We start from the raw sequence: 20,444 nt of genomic DNA, 5'->3' as shown, positions 1-20,444 counted from the left end.
CAGAAATCTAAAAGGAACTCTTGTGATACATTGGAATTGGAAATATCAGTTTGAACTCATGATTTTTTTTTCTGTAATTATCATTTTTTTTAATTGGGGTATAACTGACAGAACATTATATTGGTTTCAGGTCTACAGTGCAATGATTTGATAGTTGTATATATTGGAAAATGATCACAGTAAATCCAGCTAGCATCCTCATGGTTTTCAAGATATATTGATATATAGATATATAATAAATATAGACAGAAATATATATATATGCATGAATATAAAATATACTCCTTAGCTCTGTCTACTCATGGTACCCAGGAGCAGTGACAACCCATTACCCATGAGCATTCATATCTTTCTAAATACCACTATCCACTAAAAGAAACCATGGCTCCCTGGACAAATGAATGATTCCAGGGCTGGAGCAGAGAAACTATAGATCAACCTGGGAACATTTTATTGTGCCAGAAAGTAAAGTATTGCTCAAAGATTGATGGGTATGTACCAAAAGACGCAGAAGATGGCTTGAAGGTGCTCCCACTGGCCAAGACTGTGGCCACTTGAAGATCAAATAAATGATGCTTGTAACAGATTGTAACTCACTGATAAGAGCAGAAACCCATCAGTCTGTACTGACATGAACAAATAAACAAATAAATAAGTAAATAAATAAATAATGGAGAGTCTGATGAGGAGACAATTGTGTAAGTTTCAGAGTATCTCCCTACAATGTATCCATTAATTATGGAGCAAAAGGAGTAACTTTATAGTGCAGAAGTCTGGCAGCCACTTTGCAGCTTTCTACTTTTCTACTCTGTGGAATCAAGTTAACATACAAGTGATGAGACAAATCAACAAGGTGCACCATCTAAGAGGATGCAATGAGAAGAGCTTTCTCACGTATTCTTTAGACTTAACCACGGGTATCAACCACTGTGATATTTATATTTCACTGTACATTTAAAGAGATGTATAATATTATAGTTAAATGTCTGTGCTTAAGTTCACTGATAATTATACCCTTTGCAATGATTTGAAGAATTTTTAAATTTTAATTTAAACATATGCATGGACAAGACCTCACTTTTCAAAAGACCTTCAGGGAGTTCACACACGAGAAGGGTGAAGACCACTGTTCTGGAGCAGTGATTTACAGCTCTGGCATTAAGTAGCAACAAGAAAAGGTTTCTCCTCCAATCCACCTCCTTCCCCTCCCCCAGAGACAGATGTTGTGGCTCACTTCTTATTCTCCATTTCACCTTTCGTCTTTCTCTATCCCAGAGTTTTAAGAAGAGAATGTAAATATTTTGGCACCCTAGACCATGACTGATTTAGGAAATGTCACCCAACCGTGAGCTGCAGGGGCTTTGTGAACCTCTTAAAACTGTATATACACTGCTAGGATTTGTGCATTTTTCACTAGGAAAGGGGATCAGAGCTCTTAACAAACCCTCAAAGAGGATGTGACCCAGTAAAGGTTATGAACCCTTTGCCATATTAAGTAAATTCAACATGGATGCTTATAAGTGGAGTTGTCCTTTCTAGAAGTGGAAGACCAGTCAGAGCAGTCTGTTTTGTAAGTTTCACATTGTGCACTGTTTTATCTCAGCTGCCCAGCACAGTGCAGGCACACTGCAGGCACTTACCAATCTTCGTCGAATGAAGGAGCCAAATGAATTTTGCAGAGTCACAAGGAGGAGGGTAGATAATGGAGAAGAGGATAGAGGAAGTATTGTGAGTGAATGACATCATTTTCAAACAGGAAGTGGCATGATATAAAGGCTCATTTGAATGAGTTGGGACAAAAGCTACTGACCTCAGTGCTTCCTAGGTGAGACAGATAAATAACTTAGCAAGCAAATACACAGTTACAAATGATGATTAAGTGCAATTAAGCCAAAGTAAGAAATGTGATGAAAGCATAGAAGAGAGAGGGATAATTCATACTGGAGTGGTCCGATGGGATGTCTGGAGAGATGTGACACTGGATTTGAGATCCGAATGATCTCTGTGGTTAGCAGGGTGATGGGTGTAGAGAGAACACTCCAGGCTAGGGCATTAGCTTGTGGGAGGGGAAGGGACACATGTGAGAAAGAGCTTGATGCAAGTTAGAGAGGAACGATTGGAGGGTTTTAGAGTGTGAAAAAGAAGATGAGAAGTGAGTAATAAAGAAGTAAGAGAAGGGAAGGTGTAGCTCAAATGGTAGAGTGCATGCCTAGCAAGTATGAGGTTCTGGGTTCAATCCCCAGTCCCTTCTCTAAGAACAAATAAATAAACCTAATTACCTCCCCTGACCAAAAAAAAAAAGGAAGTGAGAGAAGAACAAGTCTTCATTCTGCTATTCTTCGCTGGTGTTATTTTCGGAGATTAATGCCTTTATCTTATTATTATTATTTACATACATATTTAATTTATATAAATATATAGATTTATCTTATTATTATAATATTATTTATTAATGCAGTTTGAAAATAGCTTTGTCGTATTTAAACTTTGCATAAAGGGCTGTGAAGAAAATATTCAATATGATCTAAGCAGCTAGATCCAGGAAAATCATTATTTCCAACTATTTTCAAAGGGGAAATTGTTTCTAGAAACTTGCTCTAAAACATACACTTTCCCATGTACAACTGCATGGGTGTGGGTGGTTGACATTGCAGCAGTCCTCTGAAATAATTGATGATCCCCGTAGAGCTGTTCACCTTGACACATTAGATGAAATGCAGAGGTAGCAACAGTCATCCTAACATAAAGCTCAAAGACACTCTCCAAGAACTGCTTCCAGCCGGGAAAAGAGTAAGTTATGTGAATGGACACATCTGTGTCACTGCCTTTGCAACTTGCCCTTTACTCTTCTCCTTTCAAAATTCCTTGAAATGATGTCAATTAAAGACAATAAAACTTCTAGGAGGAAAAACACAATCTTTATCATTAGCACAGAAGCAGCTTTCTTATAAAACAAGTTACTGCCAGAGATTGTCAGTCGATATCCTATGGCGTAGGCTGTAATCTATATTCTCACCTTTATCTCCAGCTGTGCTCTCCACTTCACTGGCCACTGTCATTCTGGCTACTGAACACTTTAAACATGACAAGTCTGATGTGAGATGCACTGTGAGTGTAAAATACGTATCAGATAATGAAATTTATTTACAAAATATATTTTAAAGTCTCACTTACAAGTTTTATATATTTACATATCAAAATGATAGTAGTTGAATATATTAGGTTAAATAAGATTTATTATAAAAATTAATTTCATGTTTCTTTTTTCTTTTTTAATGAGGCCATTAGAAAACTTCAAGTTATGTATGTGGTTTGCATTTGTGCTTTGATTTATATTTCTATCAGACAGCACTGGTCCATAGAATGCCCTTCTATTGCCTTCTTTAAATTGGGCTACAAAGAATCATGCTTTTATTCTTTCATGAATGTATGAAAAAACTTTCAGAAAAAAAATGTACAAGTGGTCCTGTATTTTTGGAAAGCAATGCAAAACCAGAAATTTCCTCCCACTCTATTTCAACAAGTAAAAGTGGCAGAGACGGTCTAATAACGCACTGTTCACTGCACATGAAACCAGTCCCACAGAAATGCTGCGGGGCAGCATCTGTCCTACAAGCATTCCACTGTATTTCAATTAACTTGGCCAGACTGTGATGGGCTGCCTAAGAAATGGGAAGAAAAGATAAAATTAAAGAAGGGGCAGTGGAAACACTGAGGATGTGACAACAACACACAGCTAGTCTCTCACCCGGGAAGGGTGCAGGGCTCTCTCCCTGGGTGATGTATTTCCGTCAGAAATGCCATGAACCTGCACCCTCAGCTGTGTCCACTGATGGCTTATGGCTTTACAATTTAGGTAAAAACAACACCACTGAGTGTAAGGATAACACACGGGGCATCCATCCGTTGTGAAAGGAAAGCCAGAGCTAAGCATCTATGTCCCTTCAATAAACGCTTCTAATAATATCTGGAAAGGCAGCACGATGCACTCACAGCCCCCTTGCCTGTGGCAGTCGGAGTTGTCCAGAGCAAAGTACACTACACTAATAGCAAAGACCTCTCCCAAGACAGAATGAAATGGAACCTCTTCACTTCCCCTGCTAACCTCGGGCAGGCTGACTTCCCTGCATAGCACTTAAGCGATCACTTCATGCTTTAGAGAACACGATTTGACCTATTTTCATTTGTATCCATTTAGCAGAGAGCTGTGCTATGATGGGTTTCTATTATACTTTGGTCTGGTTATTTTATGAAGCCTGTGTTACACCAAGTCCTAAAGGGGCAAGGAATATTCGGGACTGTGAGAAAAGGCAGGGGAAAAGCAACGCCAAATCCAAGTGCCTCTCCAGACGCTCCCCGGTGGTCTAGTGGTTAGGATTCGGTGCACGCGCTCTCTCTCTCCCAAATGCCTCTCCAGGTATCATGCCAGAGTTACCTACTGTTTTTAATTTGATACTGACTAAATAAACCCAGATTCATTTTCTTTCACATTAAACCAATAGTTAGAGAGGGTGGAGCGATATGGAACTTTTGCCTGGGTCTGATTTTAACATCTTCAGGGCTTACTTACAACGAAGTTCTCAAAGACTAACTTTTCCCGAGTGCCCCTCTCGCAAGCCTCCTTTTCTTCTTCTTGAGATGTAAAAGTTGGTTGCCTGTGCATTTTGAATAATGGAAGGTGGAATCTTCCAGGGAAAGGGAAAAGAAGAGGAAATTAACCAATTCATTTTTCTCTAGTTAAAAATCTCTTTAAATTGCCAGATTGTCCGACAGGGGACAAGCCATACGTATGATTGCTTTGTGAGAAAAACCACCCAGCTACCTGAGAGCTTTTAAATACAAGAATATTACGCTAGTTGTGGATGCCAAACGTGGACACACACAACACATCTGTAATAGCAAGCAGGTTCAAAGAGGCAAGGATGTAGACATCTACATTTAAAGTCATTTCTGGCTCAGCTGGCAGTGTCAAATCAGGGATGCATGCAAAGACCCTCAAGTTGACAAGAGAAATGGGGTGAATGTAGAATATTTATCAAATATTAAATTCTAGAACTTTGACATTTTCCAAGAACTTCTGAAATCACATTTTTGAGTTATGTGCTTCCCACTTACGGAAACTACACAATTTTGATTATGAGAATCTAGGGTTTATTTGGCAAAGTAGGGGTTCTAGAGGCAACTTCACATTTCTATTTCTAACACTTCCTCTGTTTATTTTAAGGAAGTACTGGATTTTGAGATTTAGCTTCAGTGTATTACTATTTAACAGTTCCGTGGTTTATGATGCTTGTAAAATTGGGCAGGGTAGGGGGGGAAGCTTTTTTGGTAAGGCTGAATCTGCTTATTTAAAATAAGAAGAGTACTCGTAACTTGGTTATGTTTCATCAGGCCTCCTCCTTCAATAAGCCATTAATGACAGCACCACCCTCTCCCTTCATGAGAAGAACTCCATGAGGCAAGTGAGCTTTCCCACTGGTCAAACATTGGAAAACAAAACCTTTGTCTATCTCGAATATAAGACTATATATATAAAACATTTTCACTTTTGATATACTTTCCACTATATGACATCTCAAGCCAGGAACACTTTTGTTCCAGCCAAGTATAAGCAACCCCAAACGTTTCCCTCTCAAATTATGGAAACCATAGAGATTTTATTTTACATATAGTCACTAATGTAGCAGAAATATAAATATCTAATTTAGCATTTAAGTGCCAACAACGGTATCAATGTTCAGAGGATCTTTAGTGTGTAAGTTGGTTGGGGGGAGGGGAGATCGTACTATTTCGTTCCCCAGACTGCTCATTCACAGTTCCCAAGTAGATCAAACCGAGTGTCAGACACACCATTTGCAACAGAGAACACTCCTGCTCCATCAGCTCCCGCGGGAGGGGAAAACCTGTACGAGTAGAAACTAACAACGATTTTGAAACCAGCATCTCTGAGCAGAAGATTTCTAACTAAAAAAACAAGCAGCAGATGACTCAGCATTATGTATTAGAGGTAACTATTTTCTAATTGGAGATCCTGGAAATATACTGACTCCTCACTTAGAATTCCGCATCGATTTAATTTCACGTTAAGGAGACAATTCCCCTAAGCCTCCTTCACTTTAACCCAATACTGTTGCGCGTGTACTGCTCTATAGAGGCAGGTCAGACAGGTTCTGCCTGCGTCTTTTTTCTCTCACGCTGCATTTTACTTTTCAAATCAAATAAATGCCCTTCAAGTCAGAAAGATTTCAGTTTTACAGAGCCTAGAAAGTTTAAAAGCATTAAAACCTTCTGGAAACATGTTCTTAATGCTTAAAGTAGAACAAATTGCCATAAGCAGTATTTCACATGGGGTGTGGGGGGGGACTTTTTAACACAGCAGCAAGGAATAGTAAGAACTGATTATTATAAAATAAAACAAACAAGAACAAAAATATTAAATTGCCAAGAAATTAGAACATCAGAAATAAAAATGAAATTTTCCTGCCTGACATTTTATTGCAGCTAGAGACTAACTTTTGAACTAGCTTCTAGCTTGATGGTATCAAACTTTGTACGACATCTTAGAGTAATGACTCAAGGTTTTTTTTTGTTTGTTTTATTTTTTTTTTCACTGAAACATGAATTGTTTTAGCCTACAGAAAATTCTAACCAGCTTATATGTCAGGCTATTTAATTATGAAATTGATCATCTCTTAAATATTAATTATAATTTATTTTGTCTCTATAAGCAGTAATAAATGAATAAAACCCACCAAATCAAGTATACTTGGGTTCTCCGGAAAATGTTAAAGACTGAACAAAATTAAAATCATCTCTCTGACCCGACAGAGAGGAAAAACTAGCCCCTTCCTCTTTTATCACTGAAGAAGTACAAGATGTGCAAATATTGAATGTAAGCTTGAAAAAGAAGCTCCCTATATTATTTGATATGTCTCCAAATTTTTCCGAATTAATTCTACTCCTTCTTCTGAATTCTGAATCATTTTATGTCTACACTTTTTCATTCATTCAACTCAAGCACCCATTGAGTGCCTATTATATACCAAGCACTGTTTTACCTGATTTTGATGAAGTAAAATATCAAAAATTCATTCCCTTATGAACAATACCTTCTGGGAAGAGAAATAGGCAATAAACAATGAAACACAGTTAATGAGTAAATCACCTAGGATGTTAGAATTTGGTAAATATGATGGAAAACTAGAGCAGGGCATGGAGAGTCAAGGCAGCTGGGGGAAGAGGAGTTTTAGCTTTAAATAGGATGGTCAGGTGTGTCCTCACTGCCAAAGTGGCAGGTGACAAAGATGTTCTCTTCCACACTGGTTCCTGCAGCAGCACTTCCAATGTGTAAAAGAAGGAAAGCCACTAAGGCCAAAGACTTAAAAAAAAATCACTGCACAAATTCTTATGTTAGATTAAACTATCAGTTGTGCTGTAATACTATTTATCTTCAATATGCGATGGGACAGGAAAGATGCTGAATGGAGAGGTGGAACTGCAGGGGAGTATTTTAAACTGAAGAGGCAAAAAGTTATACTATTTATAATTTGGATGACTGTTTTTATACAGAAGATTTTTCTCCCCTCAAGTTGTTTCTGGAATGGCACATTGTTTTCATTATTAAAAATTGAAATCGTTTATTAAAAAAAGGTTTGAAGACATTAGGAAGTGAGCCAGCCAGACAGATATCCTGAAAAAGAATATTCCTGATTCAGGGAATAGTCAGTGCAAAGGCACTGGGGCAGGGGTGTGCCTAGTATGGGGAGGAATAGTAAGAGAAGAGGTCAGGGTAATAGGGACTAGCTCATACAGATCTTTCATGCTATTTTACTGACTTTAACTTCTACTCTAAGAACAATGGGGAGACACTGGGAAACTTCTAATCAGAGAAATGATGTGATACGACTTATTTCAAAGGATTAGTCTGGCATGTTGTTTTGAGAACAGACTTTCCATACAGCAAAGGTGGAAGCAAGGAAACCAGTTAGGATTTAGAATAATCCAGGTGTGAGCTAATGATGTCACAGAAAAAGATATGAGAAGGTGAGAAATGGTTCAGTTCAGTCCGTTTTCAGATCAATGCTGTAGGGCTGAATGTAAAATGGGAAAGAAAGAGAGAAGTCAGGGGTATCACCTCCTTTATGCAAATCTCCCCAAATCACTTAATTAAACCTAGTAATTCTATTTCTGTAGACCGTTGCACACAGAACATCGTCTTTTTATCTCTACCATAGTACCTACTTGCTAGTAATTATTAGTAATCATATACCCCCACTTACCTGTAAATTTCTCCTTGAGGGCAAATGCTGTGACTTTTCTTTATGCTTCTATTCCCGATACCTATAAAGTGCCTGACACACCATGGAAAATCAAAACATGGCTGATGAACAGACCAGTCAATGAGTTCGTGTAGAACAAAGCCACTTGTGCTCTGCATCTCTTGTGGGTGGCACAACTGTCCCCACCTTGAAGACCAGAAACACTACTCAGTGAAATCCTTATTTCTCCTATACTCAAACTTGGACTCCAGTGCCTTCTGGTCAATTCACATTTAAGGCAAAGTTTTCATGTTGCAGTCCATGTGGCTTCAAAATAGGAGAGCCATTTTTATCCTGCCCTGCTTATACACATCCTTGCAGACTTTATTGCCCATTTGGAAATGTGTATTGAACACAGAACAGTAGTCCTTAAGCTGAAATTCTATTTAGGTTAACTCTGTCCAACAGGCTCTCAAAGTGTGGTGGAAATGACACAAATTGGAGTAAAGGTAATATAATATCCATATGTATATAAAGAAGAATATATATATATATATATACAGAACACTGGATGACATAAAAACATCCTAAGAGAAATATTTTAGCTTCTCACAAATAAGCACCAGGAAACCGAAAGGGCTATTGACATATTACAAGCTTTGGAAATCGTGAGAAAGACCATGAACAATATCATATTTATACACGTAGCTTCCAATTTTGGAAATAAATTCCTCTGTATAGTAAGATTTCCCAGCATGATCGATTTCCCACCTGGCGTTAGGGCAGGGTTTCATACAAACATGTTGCTCGAAGGATAACTAAATGCTGGCTGATGTGGAGAGATTACAAAACTAGTAAAACCAGAGTGGTTATGAACAACTATGTGTAGCTGGGATAAACAGCTGTAAGATGTGAGCAGCTTTTTGTTTTGTTTTGTTTTAATTCTAATGGCAAAAAAAAAAGCAGACATTTCAGGGATCATAGGCAGCCTGGTATCCTGGAGCTAGAGTTTGTAGTGTGACCCCTTCATTATAAACATGACTACTTTGGTGAGCATGTTTGTTTAATCACAGAAATGTAAGTCAAGTACATATCCACAGCTACTAGGAATGACCCTCACTGAGAAAGCAATCCAAATGAAGTTGTTCCAGACTAAGATATCCAGGATCATGTGTAACAATTTAAACAGCTATCTCCATTTGGGTGAGAGTTTTGTTGCATATATTGTATGTGTGTGTGTATACATATACACATACAACTTTTGTCTGTATATATTTATACACAACACGGTATATATTGTATTGTTATTGTGTTAATTGATCTTCTGCTGGTTTGGTCCCTGAGCTTAGGAGAAGGAACACTCAATAGAATGAATGGGTCTACAGTGATAAGCAGATCCATGCCATACGCTATTGAGCCAGGGGTGGAGGTATGAGATGGCCAAGGGGGGACTCTTCCAGAAGATGACCCATGGACTCTGGGAGCAATATTGTCTGATTGCCCAGGCATACAGTTTTCCTCTTCTGCTCTGTAATTCCCCTGAGTTATCCTCAAGACTTCCACAAAGTTATATAAATGGTTTCAGCCTCATAGTAGCTGCATTATGGGAAATACAGTGAGGAATCTATATCCACGAGTGAAGTGAAGTGGCCCCAGGGAGCGCTTCAGCAGTTATGACGTGGCCAGGTGAGAAAAGAAGAGGGAAATCCAGAGCTACAGTCTGGAGTGACAAGTGGTAAGTGACAAGTGACAGGGATAGAGCTGTGCAGGTGTAACAAATTGGTCTGTCTTCGAGTTGAGATAATTGGTCTATAGTCTGTACATAAGAAAAACAGAATTTTGAAAAGCTTTAGCCAAGTACCAAGTAAAGAAAGTATACCAGAAATTGTAGAATAGATAAACAAGATTATACTGTATAGCACAGGGAAATATATACAAGATCTTATGGTAGCTCACAGAGAAAAAAATGTGACAATGAATATATGTATGTTCATGTATAACTGAAAAATTGTGCTCTACACTGGAAATTGACACAACATTGTAAAATGATTATAAATCAATAAAAAAAGTTAAAAAAAAGAAAAAAGAAAGCATACCAGGAATATCCAGCCATATATGATTTTGTATAATGCATATGCCGTAATTAATGATGGATTATATTATGTATAGAAACTGGTTTGTAAATACAATTGAGTATTAGAATATTCACTATTAGAGTATTAGCATTAGAATATTTCACATGGTTGAACCATGTGAAATTGTGAGTTTAAGGTCAAAAATAGTTGAATGTCAACAATTTTATACAGTTCAACCTAATAAATTTCAAAAATAACATTATATAAGGAGAACTTGTTCTTTAACATCTATGATTATTTTGGTATTATGCATTGGTTTCATGAAACTTAACATCAGTTCAAGATTCTTTCTTTCAGAACGTTTATACATAAAACAGATTCAATACCATGGGACCCAATCTTGAATGAATATATTATCACGAATGAGAGCAGAGACTGCTTTTTTTATAGGAACAGGGATATTTGGTCTCTGAACAATTTAAAGACTATCTATAGTTTCTTTAAAAAGCAGGTTGGTCTGTTTTACTTCAACTCTTACCTTGATTTTTTTTTTTAATAAAACCATTAGTGAATCTTAGATAAATATAGATAATATAGTATTTTAAATAATATACATGCAAATAATCTAATCTTTTCAGAGACTTGGAAACTAACAAAATTCACCAAATATGAGTATGGCATATAAAAATTTAAATCTTCTAAATTATTATTATTATTACTTTAACTCTTTCCTTGAATTAGAGCAACTGTATTTTATTGTTTTACTGGATTAGTCAGGATAGGGGAGGTTATAATCTAAAAAAAAAAAAGAAAACAGCCTCTTAATATTAGTGGCTTAAAGCAACATAAGTTAATTTCTCACTGCTGCTGAATGGCCATGACATGTCAGCAGCAGGTTCTGTTCATTATGGTTATTCAGGACCCTGGCTTATACAGCACCGTGATCTTTAAGTAAGCACTTGAAGAGACTCACAGGCGCAATTAAATCTTCTTCCCATCTTGCCCACAAATGTGGCCAGAACCATTCCTATGGCTCACCAACCACAAGGGGAAGAGGAAGTGCAGTCCTGCCATATGTCTAGAAGAAGAGACAAATGAAAATATTTGTGTTATAAATAACATAGTATTTGCATAATAAATGAATAGCACTGAGGACTCACACTTCCCCTGGAAGAAGAACAAGGGTTCTTCCTTGTTTGTAAAGAGGATATTTTGTGTATCCGTGTGTATACATTCACAAACATATCATTAATTGGATTATTTTGCTTCAAATCACGTTTGAGGTAGGAAGAAGTAAATTTCCTTACTAAAATTCTGGTGCCATCCACTAAACAAGTCACCATACTTTGTTGCAAAGGATGCTTGAATAATCCCTGGTTAAACTTCAAAGTGTTCCCCTTACTCTCAGCAATAATCGACCACAAACTAATATTCTTTCAGAAAGCCAGCTACGGAGGACATAAAAACCAAATTATTTGTGTCATTCATCTTTGAAAATACACCTGCTTGTCTTCAGCAAAAGTAGGTTTGATTTTTTTTGTAAAATGTAATTGGTGTTAGCTCTGAATACAGGCCTGCACAATACTCTGGTTTGATGAAGAAAGTCCAAAAACAATTTTAAAAGCAGAGTTCATGGTGGTCACTTTTCTTAACACAAATTCTCAGAACAGATGACATTATCAAAACAGTCAAAAGAGATAGATGGCATTATATCTTGATGCATTAAATCCCCTTAATGCACTCTCTAGCTAAAGAAAACAAAATTACTTATAAAGTGCTTTGAGGCAAAAACTATTATCTTAAGTTATCTTCCTATTGTGTACAAATGAATAGAAAAGATTACTCTGAATTTCCGTTGCCAGATGACGTTCTGTGAAATACCTGAAGAAAAAAGAAGTTACAATTTATAGATTCTGAGGGTTCAATCTAAAATCTAAAACAGCAAAAAAAGGAATCTTCCCTCATGTTTTTATTTTTTAACATAACTATTGAGCTACTCAATTTAATAAAAGGAAGAATACAAATGAATTCTACCCCAGTCCGCACATCAAGACATCTGAAAATCTGGCTCTAATTCAAGAGAAGGATTAAAATAAGAGTAATCTGGGTTGATTTAAGAAAAATTTAATGCAAAAATAGTTTTCAAGGCCACAGAACATCCAGCAGATTTGAAATTCTTGTACCCACTTTTTTCCTGGGCTATTTTGGACTCTGGGTTTATGATCAAATTCCAGTAATATACATAACTTTAATATTTTCTTGTTTATCTTTTCTTTTGTGTTTGTTATCTCAACCAGATAAAATGTTTAGCCATATAAGCACTCACAGCATTTCAGATTCTATAATGGAGAATATATGATGACGTATAGATGATAGTCTTAAAAATGTACAGGATCATTTGATTTGGGACAATAATTTGATACTAATTCCTTCAGAAAACCCATGAGGAAAAGAGTAAGCATACATTAAGCATGTAGCCACATCCCACATTCTTCCCACTGAATCTTCAAGGCACCTCATAAAGGAGGTTAAACCTCACTTTATAAGAAAATGGAGACTTACAGATTAGGTATTTTGGTGAAATTTTCAGAGCTAGTAAACAGGATAGAATTAAACCACAGTTTTAAGGGTTCCAAAGGCCATGCACTTTTTTGAAGTAATACATTTCCATTCATTTAAAAGAGTGTTAAAACTTTAGGTTTCAAGATTTCACTGGTCTATATACCACAACACAACCAATGACGAAACTAAAGTCACAGAGCTCTTCTCTGTAGCTGCACTGTAACAGAGGAGTCAAATTTGGGTACTTACTTCTAATGTGTTGATATTACTTACATATAAAAGGATAAGAAAAAAAGAAAAGTAGCAACAATACATAACCAACTTTTTTGAGCACCTGGGAAGCAGCAACGCAGAAAAAAGTTACTTTAGCAAAAAGGCCTGGCCACGCAGTCGAGCCATCTGGGGGATTATGGATTCTACCCCGTACCAGCTGTATAACCATAAGCAAGTCACCTTACCTCCCTTGCTTCAGTTTCCTTATGAGCAAATATTATTTTGCAGCTGAACACTTTATCTCATTTAAGAGTAAAAAAAGAAATAAACTATATTCTAGAAGAAAAGCATTTCCATTTTCACTACTCGCAAACCCTATTTTGTTTTTAACACGTACTCTGCCTTGTAAGGACTTCCTCACACTAGATGCACAAAGGTTCACGGTAGGTAATACAATACTAAAATGATACAGAAACATAATTCGGGGTCTTAGTCTACGGAAATGACTGTCCATAAAATTCATTTAGAAATTAGACATGTATTGGTGTGTGAGAGTTACTATTGCCTTGAAGAATAATTTAAGTCTTACGTTGCTATTTGTTCTTTTATTTTTATTCTCCTTCATCAGGTGAATTCATCTATACTCACAACTTCCGCTGTCGTCTATGTTGTGATGACCACCCTCTCCACCACCACTCTCTCCAGCTCCTATCCTTCCTACATTCCAGGCTTGCATATCCAAATATCTACACTTGAATTACCCACCTGGATGTCCAACACATCCATCAATCACAGTATATCCAAAATGACATTCTCATTCCTCCTCCATCTGCTCAGAATCTCTCATTCTCCTGTGTTTTGTTATCCCATCCAAAGCTAAAATCATGGATGTCATCTTCCCCTTCTCTTTACTGACCACAGCTAAAGGATTCCTTCTATCCCCAAAATAACTTTGAAATCTCTGGTTTCATCTCTATCCCCCTGCCAGCATAGATTCTTCATTCTGTATTACCTAGATTCCTGTAATAATCTCTCCCAACTGATTGCACAGCATCAAGCTTTGCTTCTAATCCATCTCCCTCACTGTTGACAAGATATTTCATTCCACTTATTTAAACTACTTCAGTAGCTCCCAAAGGTTTTCAGAATAGTGTCTAATTTTTATTTCAAAGGGCATATAAAACCTTTCATATTAAAAGTCCATCTCCCATAAGAAATAATGATAAAGTACTCTACTGAAGCCTTTCCAGGGCTCAGAATGCAACTGTTCTTTAACTGTCCATCTCCAGGCGAGATAAAGAGCCATCAACTCCCAGCTCTTTCACTAAAGGGAGGTATCACCACACCGAGTAAAGTTCAGAGAAGACCAAATGCTCTTGCCAAGTAACCAGCAGAAAAAAAAAAAAAATTACATCCCTCCACATCCTCAGGTCCCTGTGCAATTCTGGGGCCAAATATAAGTTTGAGGGACAGTCTTTCAAGGCCTCTCGGCCCTAGAGCTTCCCAATCAAAGGGAGTTTCCTTAATATGATATAAAGCCAACTTACTAAAGTGAGTGTCTTCATTTGCATGAATAGCTTCAGAGGCTAAAGAAATGATCTGGTAAAGAAGTGATGTTGGTTAGTTGTAGTGCCACGTGGCCTGAGAACACTGGCATACTGACATAGGGGCTGTGGTGGTGTTTGTCTCACATACGGCTGGGAACACCCCAAACACTGCAGTATGTGTACATCAATACCAAAACTATATAGCAATCACAGGTCTTTCAAACTCAAGGAATGTCAACAGTAGCAAACAGAACTATGTCTGCACGTAATAAGAATGCACTATTCTCTGCTTGTTTATGAATTTACCTTCTCAATTTTGTGGTCAAATCTTATTTGTATTCCTCCTGATATCAGTATTATTGTATTATCCAGAATATATAAATAATCTTTATTCTCTAAATGGAAATATTATTTCCTCAGAAGAGGGTATATGGCTTCATAGACAGTCTAGTCATACCACTTCTTCTTGTTGAACACGTGTTACTCTCCATTAGAGCTTAAAAAATAATGAGACAAATACACACTTCTACAGAAACTCATATGCCTCCATGGAAAAATTATTGAGATCATTATTTTTTTTTGAGGAATGCAGATCAACTGTAATTATATGTGACACTTCTGAGACTATGCAGTGCTCCAACTAGCCATTTCCTTTCAAATACTTCAGATGGATTAGCTATACCAACATGTTTTATTTCAGTATGCTCATAAAAACCCATTTTTCCTTACTTCTAAACATAATATTTTCATTAAAGTTAGTCTTCATTGGAAACAGAATATGCTTTAACCTAAAAAACAGAAATAAGGCCACATATGATTAGAGCTCTATGTTTATACCTAACCAATGTGATTTAAGATTTGTTTTTGAAAAAAATAATATAAGCTTAGGATTTACTATTCCCCAGAATCTTTTCATTTGGGGAAAGCATGTGTTTTTGTATTATTATTTAGAAATTTGATACTATATATTATTTTATATTTTTATATTCTGTACTAATTACATTTTTAATAGAGAGGATGCTAAGTTATCAAAAATAGCATTTTTATGCAATTGAAATCTAGAAATATCCTTATTGTTTCTGAACATTTTGGTAGGTTTTAAAAGTGGAAGTATCTGGAATCATTTAGGTACAGAAGATAAGGAATACATAGTGAACAGTCACCTAGCATGGTTCATGTGTGTAAAGATGACAACCAGAATGTATTTAGTTGGTTTCTATTTAATCATGTCCTTTAGTGAGTTATTTCAAAACTAAAATTATCAAATAATCTTTTTTCCATTACTGTAGAAATGAGTAGTAGTATTTCATCCATAAAAACTTTGGCCTTGATCATCTATAGATAAATTATAAATCATCTTTCCCTTTCTTTCTTCATATTCTCTGTTGAATTTGCAATCCAGTTTTTTCACTTCCATAAATTGCATTATTATAAATTAGAAAACACACATCTGCTCCAAGTGACAGTTCCATTGCAACTGACTCAACTGTCTGGAGCAGCTGCAGCTCCGGAGGATTCACATAAACTTGCTCATGGCCTCTACTCACACGAGCTTTCCACAGATGCAGTCACCAGAAAGTACATGTCACTCAAAAAGCTAGGTAGAAACCAAAAAACTCATGGTAAGAAAAGAAAACAGCTCTCTACTTTTCAGTGTTGAAAACACATGAAACACAAAAGTATACTTTTGGCTGAGAATCATGGAGATCACTCATAAGCAGGCAAACAAACTTATTTTTCATATTAAATAAGCCAATTAATGTAGAAATGTAAATTTAATTCAAAGGATTGTATTATAGCCTGACTTTTGGGTCCTCCAAAAAGTCTTACGTTGAAGCCCTAACCCTCAATGTGATTATATTTGGAAACAGACCCTTAAAGGAAGTAATTAAGGTTAAATGAGGTCATAAGGGTGGAGCCCTAATCCGATAGGACTGGTGTCCCTATAAGAGGAATAGCCACCAAAGGCCCACCCCCTCTGTCCAGGCACGTGCATAGAGGCAAGGCCTTGTGAGGACACAGCAAGAAGGCACCGTCTGCCAGCCAAAGAGACAGACCTCACCAGAAACCAGTACCTTAATGTTGGACTTTCAGCTTCTGGAATTGTGAGCAAGTAAATTCTTGTTGGTTAAGCCACCCAGTCTATTTTGTTATGGCAGCTCAAGCAGAGTAATACAGATGATTATCTCACTACTCTGGGAAAAGGTGCCAGTGCTTTCCCAGCTCGTCCTACCACAAAAGCACTGGTTTTTAATAATACAGGTTTTTCAACTCTAATCAAATACAAATTATACAAATGGTGTAAGATAAAAATTCCCTCTTAGTCTCTGTGTGCTTGGGTGGCTTTCAAACTTTTGGACTGTGAGCCATAATAATATTAGTATGTATACGCAAGTATGTATATAATACATAGTGTGCTTATTATACATATGTATATATAAATATATATTTCCACAAAACAGTACTTTTTAAAAAGTAACTATAGGAGATTGGTTCTGTTCAATTCTATTTTATTTAAAAAAATAAATGTGTGTGTTTTTAAAATGCATTTGAAAGCCAGTTTACTATGAGAAGTTTGAGAAGTTCTCTTTTTAGCTCTGCTATGCAAAATATTTCCTAGTTACAATTTCCCCTTTTCCCTTAGTTTCTTAAGATCCTTAAAAGACACTTAACTTAAATTAAAATAACCATAATTCATTCATTCTCTCTCTCTCACACACACAAAATGAACCTAATACAGACTGGGGAGAAATCAGTTGGGGTCCTATACAGAGGAGAACTTTTCACATGATTTAAACTAGAATGCCAAGCATACTGTCTTGCTCATTTGTTTATATTAAATTATTGGTTTTACAGTATAACTAAGATATAGATTAATACATACAGACTGAATATATGAATTACCAGTTGAGAAATATGGTATCTGTGAGAGGAAATGTTGGAAAAATTTATACTCCTTTTAATTACTGTAGGCATCTTGGGTATTAATAAGAAATTATATGACTTGATGAGTTTCAAAGAAAATGTTTATAGAGAGAACATTTCCTATCTCATTCTGTTCCTTTTGGGTGTATGTTTAAAGACTCGTGCTTGTTGTATCAAAGATTTTGACACTGGTGTCTCTTGGCCTATGAACAACACATAATGAAATGAAGGGGTAAGTAAAGGGAGACAGGGTACTATGGCTGCAGGCCTTACAGATTTGCTGTGCTCTGAAAAAAATCACTAAGTTGGCTAAGACTCAGAAGCAAAAAAATACAGAATTCATAATAAAACACACTCAAACTAATAGTACTTTTGGACCCGTCATTATAAAATCAAAATTCAGTCTCCAAACTAGGAAATTTCAAAAATCAAGATTTAAATTTCAAATTTTCCAAAATTGCATGAGTCAAAATTCTAATGTTCATTTCTGTATATACAACTGTACAAAACAGATAAAAGAATACCGTTTTGAAGAGCTGAAATCTGTACACAGGGAAATTAGTCATAACACACATGGCTTTGGGGGAACTGCGCATGTGCATACGTGGGCACTTGCACAAACTTATATAGATAGATGAAGAAAGGAAATTATTGAACACAATTTAAAAATTCAATATGATACAATACGTTCATTTTTTCATGCTACTGATATTCTGACACAAATATTCTATTGTCTATTTCTTTATGGAATAAAATTTACCCTGTATCCTGGAGGTAATAAAGAAATAAAAGAAAAAAGAAAAAGAAGTAAGAATATATTTTTAATTGCATCTTTCTTCATTACAAGTTACCCTCAGCACCAAGGTATCATCTGGCATGTAGAGGTGTTTAGAAAGTCTTTGTTAAGTGAATGAATTTTAACTCATTTGATAGCCTCATATAGCAAATTCACAGCAAACATAAATATTAAAAATCTTAATGTTTAAATACTTAAAAAAATAAATGTAAAAAACATTAAAAATAATCTTTACTGAATTAGCTAAGTAAGACTGTCTTTGCACACTTCTTAGTTCTCACCTCTTCTTTTGTCTTTTTTGATATCACTCGGAGCCAGTCTCCAATCATGCTCAGGACAGCAGCAAAGTAAGCAAGTCCTACCAGGATCCAAAACCACACGACAGGCTTATAGAAGTCTAGATACTCAATATCCGATCCACCTGTAAGAGAAAAACAAAGTAGAAGAGAATGACTTCATATTCATAAGAGTAAACAATATAGATTACTGCTAAAATTATCAACTGAATTTTGGCCTTTCAAACATAGAAAGCTTCTTGTCAGTTGATCCATGTCAGTTTCTTCGTATGGAATTCCTTGTTTTCGCTCATGCAATCCTTAAAAAATCCTATTTTTCAAGAACCAGTAAATAAATTCTTTTTCCTATTGAAGTAGAGTTGATTTATAATACTATATTAGTTTCAGGTATAAGTATGTTCTTAATGAGCCCTCTCATTACCTCTCCAAGTCATAATAATTTTTCACTGCCCAAATTTCATTTTTGTTTATTATAATCAATCTCAACTAGTCTAGCACTTAATTATTCCATGTGTATCAGGTTCTCTTTCTACTCTATTGCAACAAGTAGGAGACAGAGACAATGCTTTTTTTCACGTGCATTTAACTTAGTACCTTTATCTCACTGCCCATCAATTCATGCTAACCAATCAATACATGCAAACCAATCATCAATTCAAAGTCATCCTGGACAGAAAGTAGTTCTTGTTTTAAAATCATCAATACAATGAATTGATAACAAATGCCAGAGACAATGCCTTGGTGGATCTAATTTGAACAAATAGTAGCTTGCAGGTGATACCGCCATTCATTATTCGCTGACTTTTCAAAGGAATTCCTATGCTTGCCATACATTTAAATCCCTAGCTCTCAAGAAAAAATTGGCAAAGAAGTTCTTTTGCTTTAATCTTCGTTACTTCTCCGTTTATTTGGTACAGTAACTGCATCTATGAGAATCTGAATCCATTTCAGTACATCCCAACTTTGCACATATTAATCGGGCTATTAAGTTTCAAACACTGAAAGAGTTTCTTTTTTTTTCCACAAGAGAGGGAAGGAAGTCTCTCTCTGGAAAAATTCATAATTTAGCCTGAGGAAGCTTCACATAGACAATGAACCATAACGCGGTATACCGAGTGATGGCCAAAGAAGAACAAAAAGTACTGTGAGAGGACACAGAAGAAATGATTTTTACTTCTGGAAGGGTGAAGATGAGAAGACAGAAGGTGAGTCAAATAATGAGGATCAAAACAGAAAAGTTCAGTGTGAAAATATATGGTATATTCAAAGGACTTTTAGTATTGGCTAAAGCTACATATGGAAGGGGGCCAAGGGAGCAGACAGGTAGAAGAGAGGAATCTAGAAAAAGTAAGTTGTGTCAGGTTGTAAAGGCTTGTTTCTACAGCAATGCGGAGTATGTCCGTGTTGGACTATATGCCCAGAAAGATCTAGCGGCAGAGAGTGGAGGACTGACAGGGAAAGACCCACGAGAAACTTTTGTTCTGAACTCACTAAGGAATTACTGTGCCTGAGTTAGGCTGGAATGAAAAGAAGAGACCTTTTAGAGGCAGAATTGTCAGGGGCTGATGACCGCTTAGTTGGTGTGATAAGGGTAAGGAAGGGCTCTAGAACGACCAGAGACCAGAGACCCTCAACGGGGAGATGGTGCCCGGAACTGAACAAGGAAACAAAGGGGAAGGAACAGTGGCCAAAAAAAGGAAAAGTAATCAAACTGGGACGTGATAAATTGGCACTGCTCGAGATACCCACAGGCAGGATACCCAATAGGAACC

The 20,444-nt window shown here is 36.4% G+C and overlaps 1 protein-coding gene across 5 annotated transcripts in view; it reads right to left on the bottom strand.

Moving 5' to 3' along the window:
* The window catches only part of KCNK2 (potassium two pore domain channel subfamily K member 2), a 177,967-nt gene that overhangs the window by 14,773 nt on the left and 142,750 nt on the right, over positions 1-20,444 (bottom strand). For 4 of the 5 annotated variants that reach the window (XM_032466475.1, XM_032466474.1, XM_032466473.1 and 1 more), the window contains exon 6: positions 18,658-18,797. In XM_032466475.1, the coding sequence (XP_032322366.1) occupies positions 18,658-18,797 (140 nt within the window). Of the gene's footprint in view, positions 1-12,127; positions 12,215-18,657; positions 18,798-20,444 lie in introns of those variants that run through there. The other variant, XM_032466477.1, reaches the window with a different exon arrangement.

The sequence above is a fragment of the Camelus ferus genome, chromosome 23 (assembly GCF_009834535.1).
Source record: "Camelus ferus isolate YT-003-E chromosome 23, BCGSAC_Cfer_1.0, whole genome shotgun sequence".
Taxonomy (NCBI): Eukaryota; Metazoa; Chordata; class Mammalia; order Artiodactyla; family Camelidae; genus Camelus; species Camelus ferus.
This window is presented reverse-complemented; position numbering and strand designations above follow the sequence as displayed.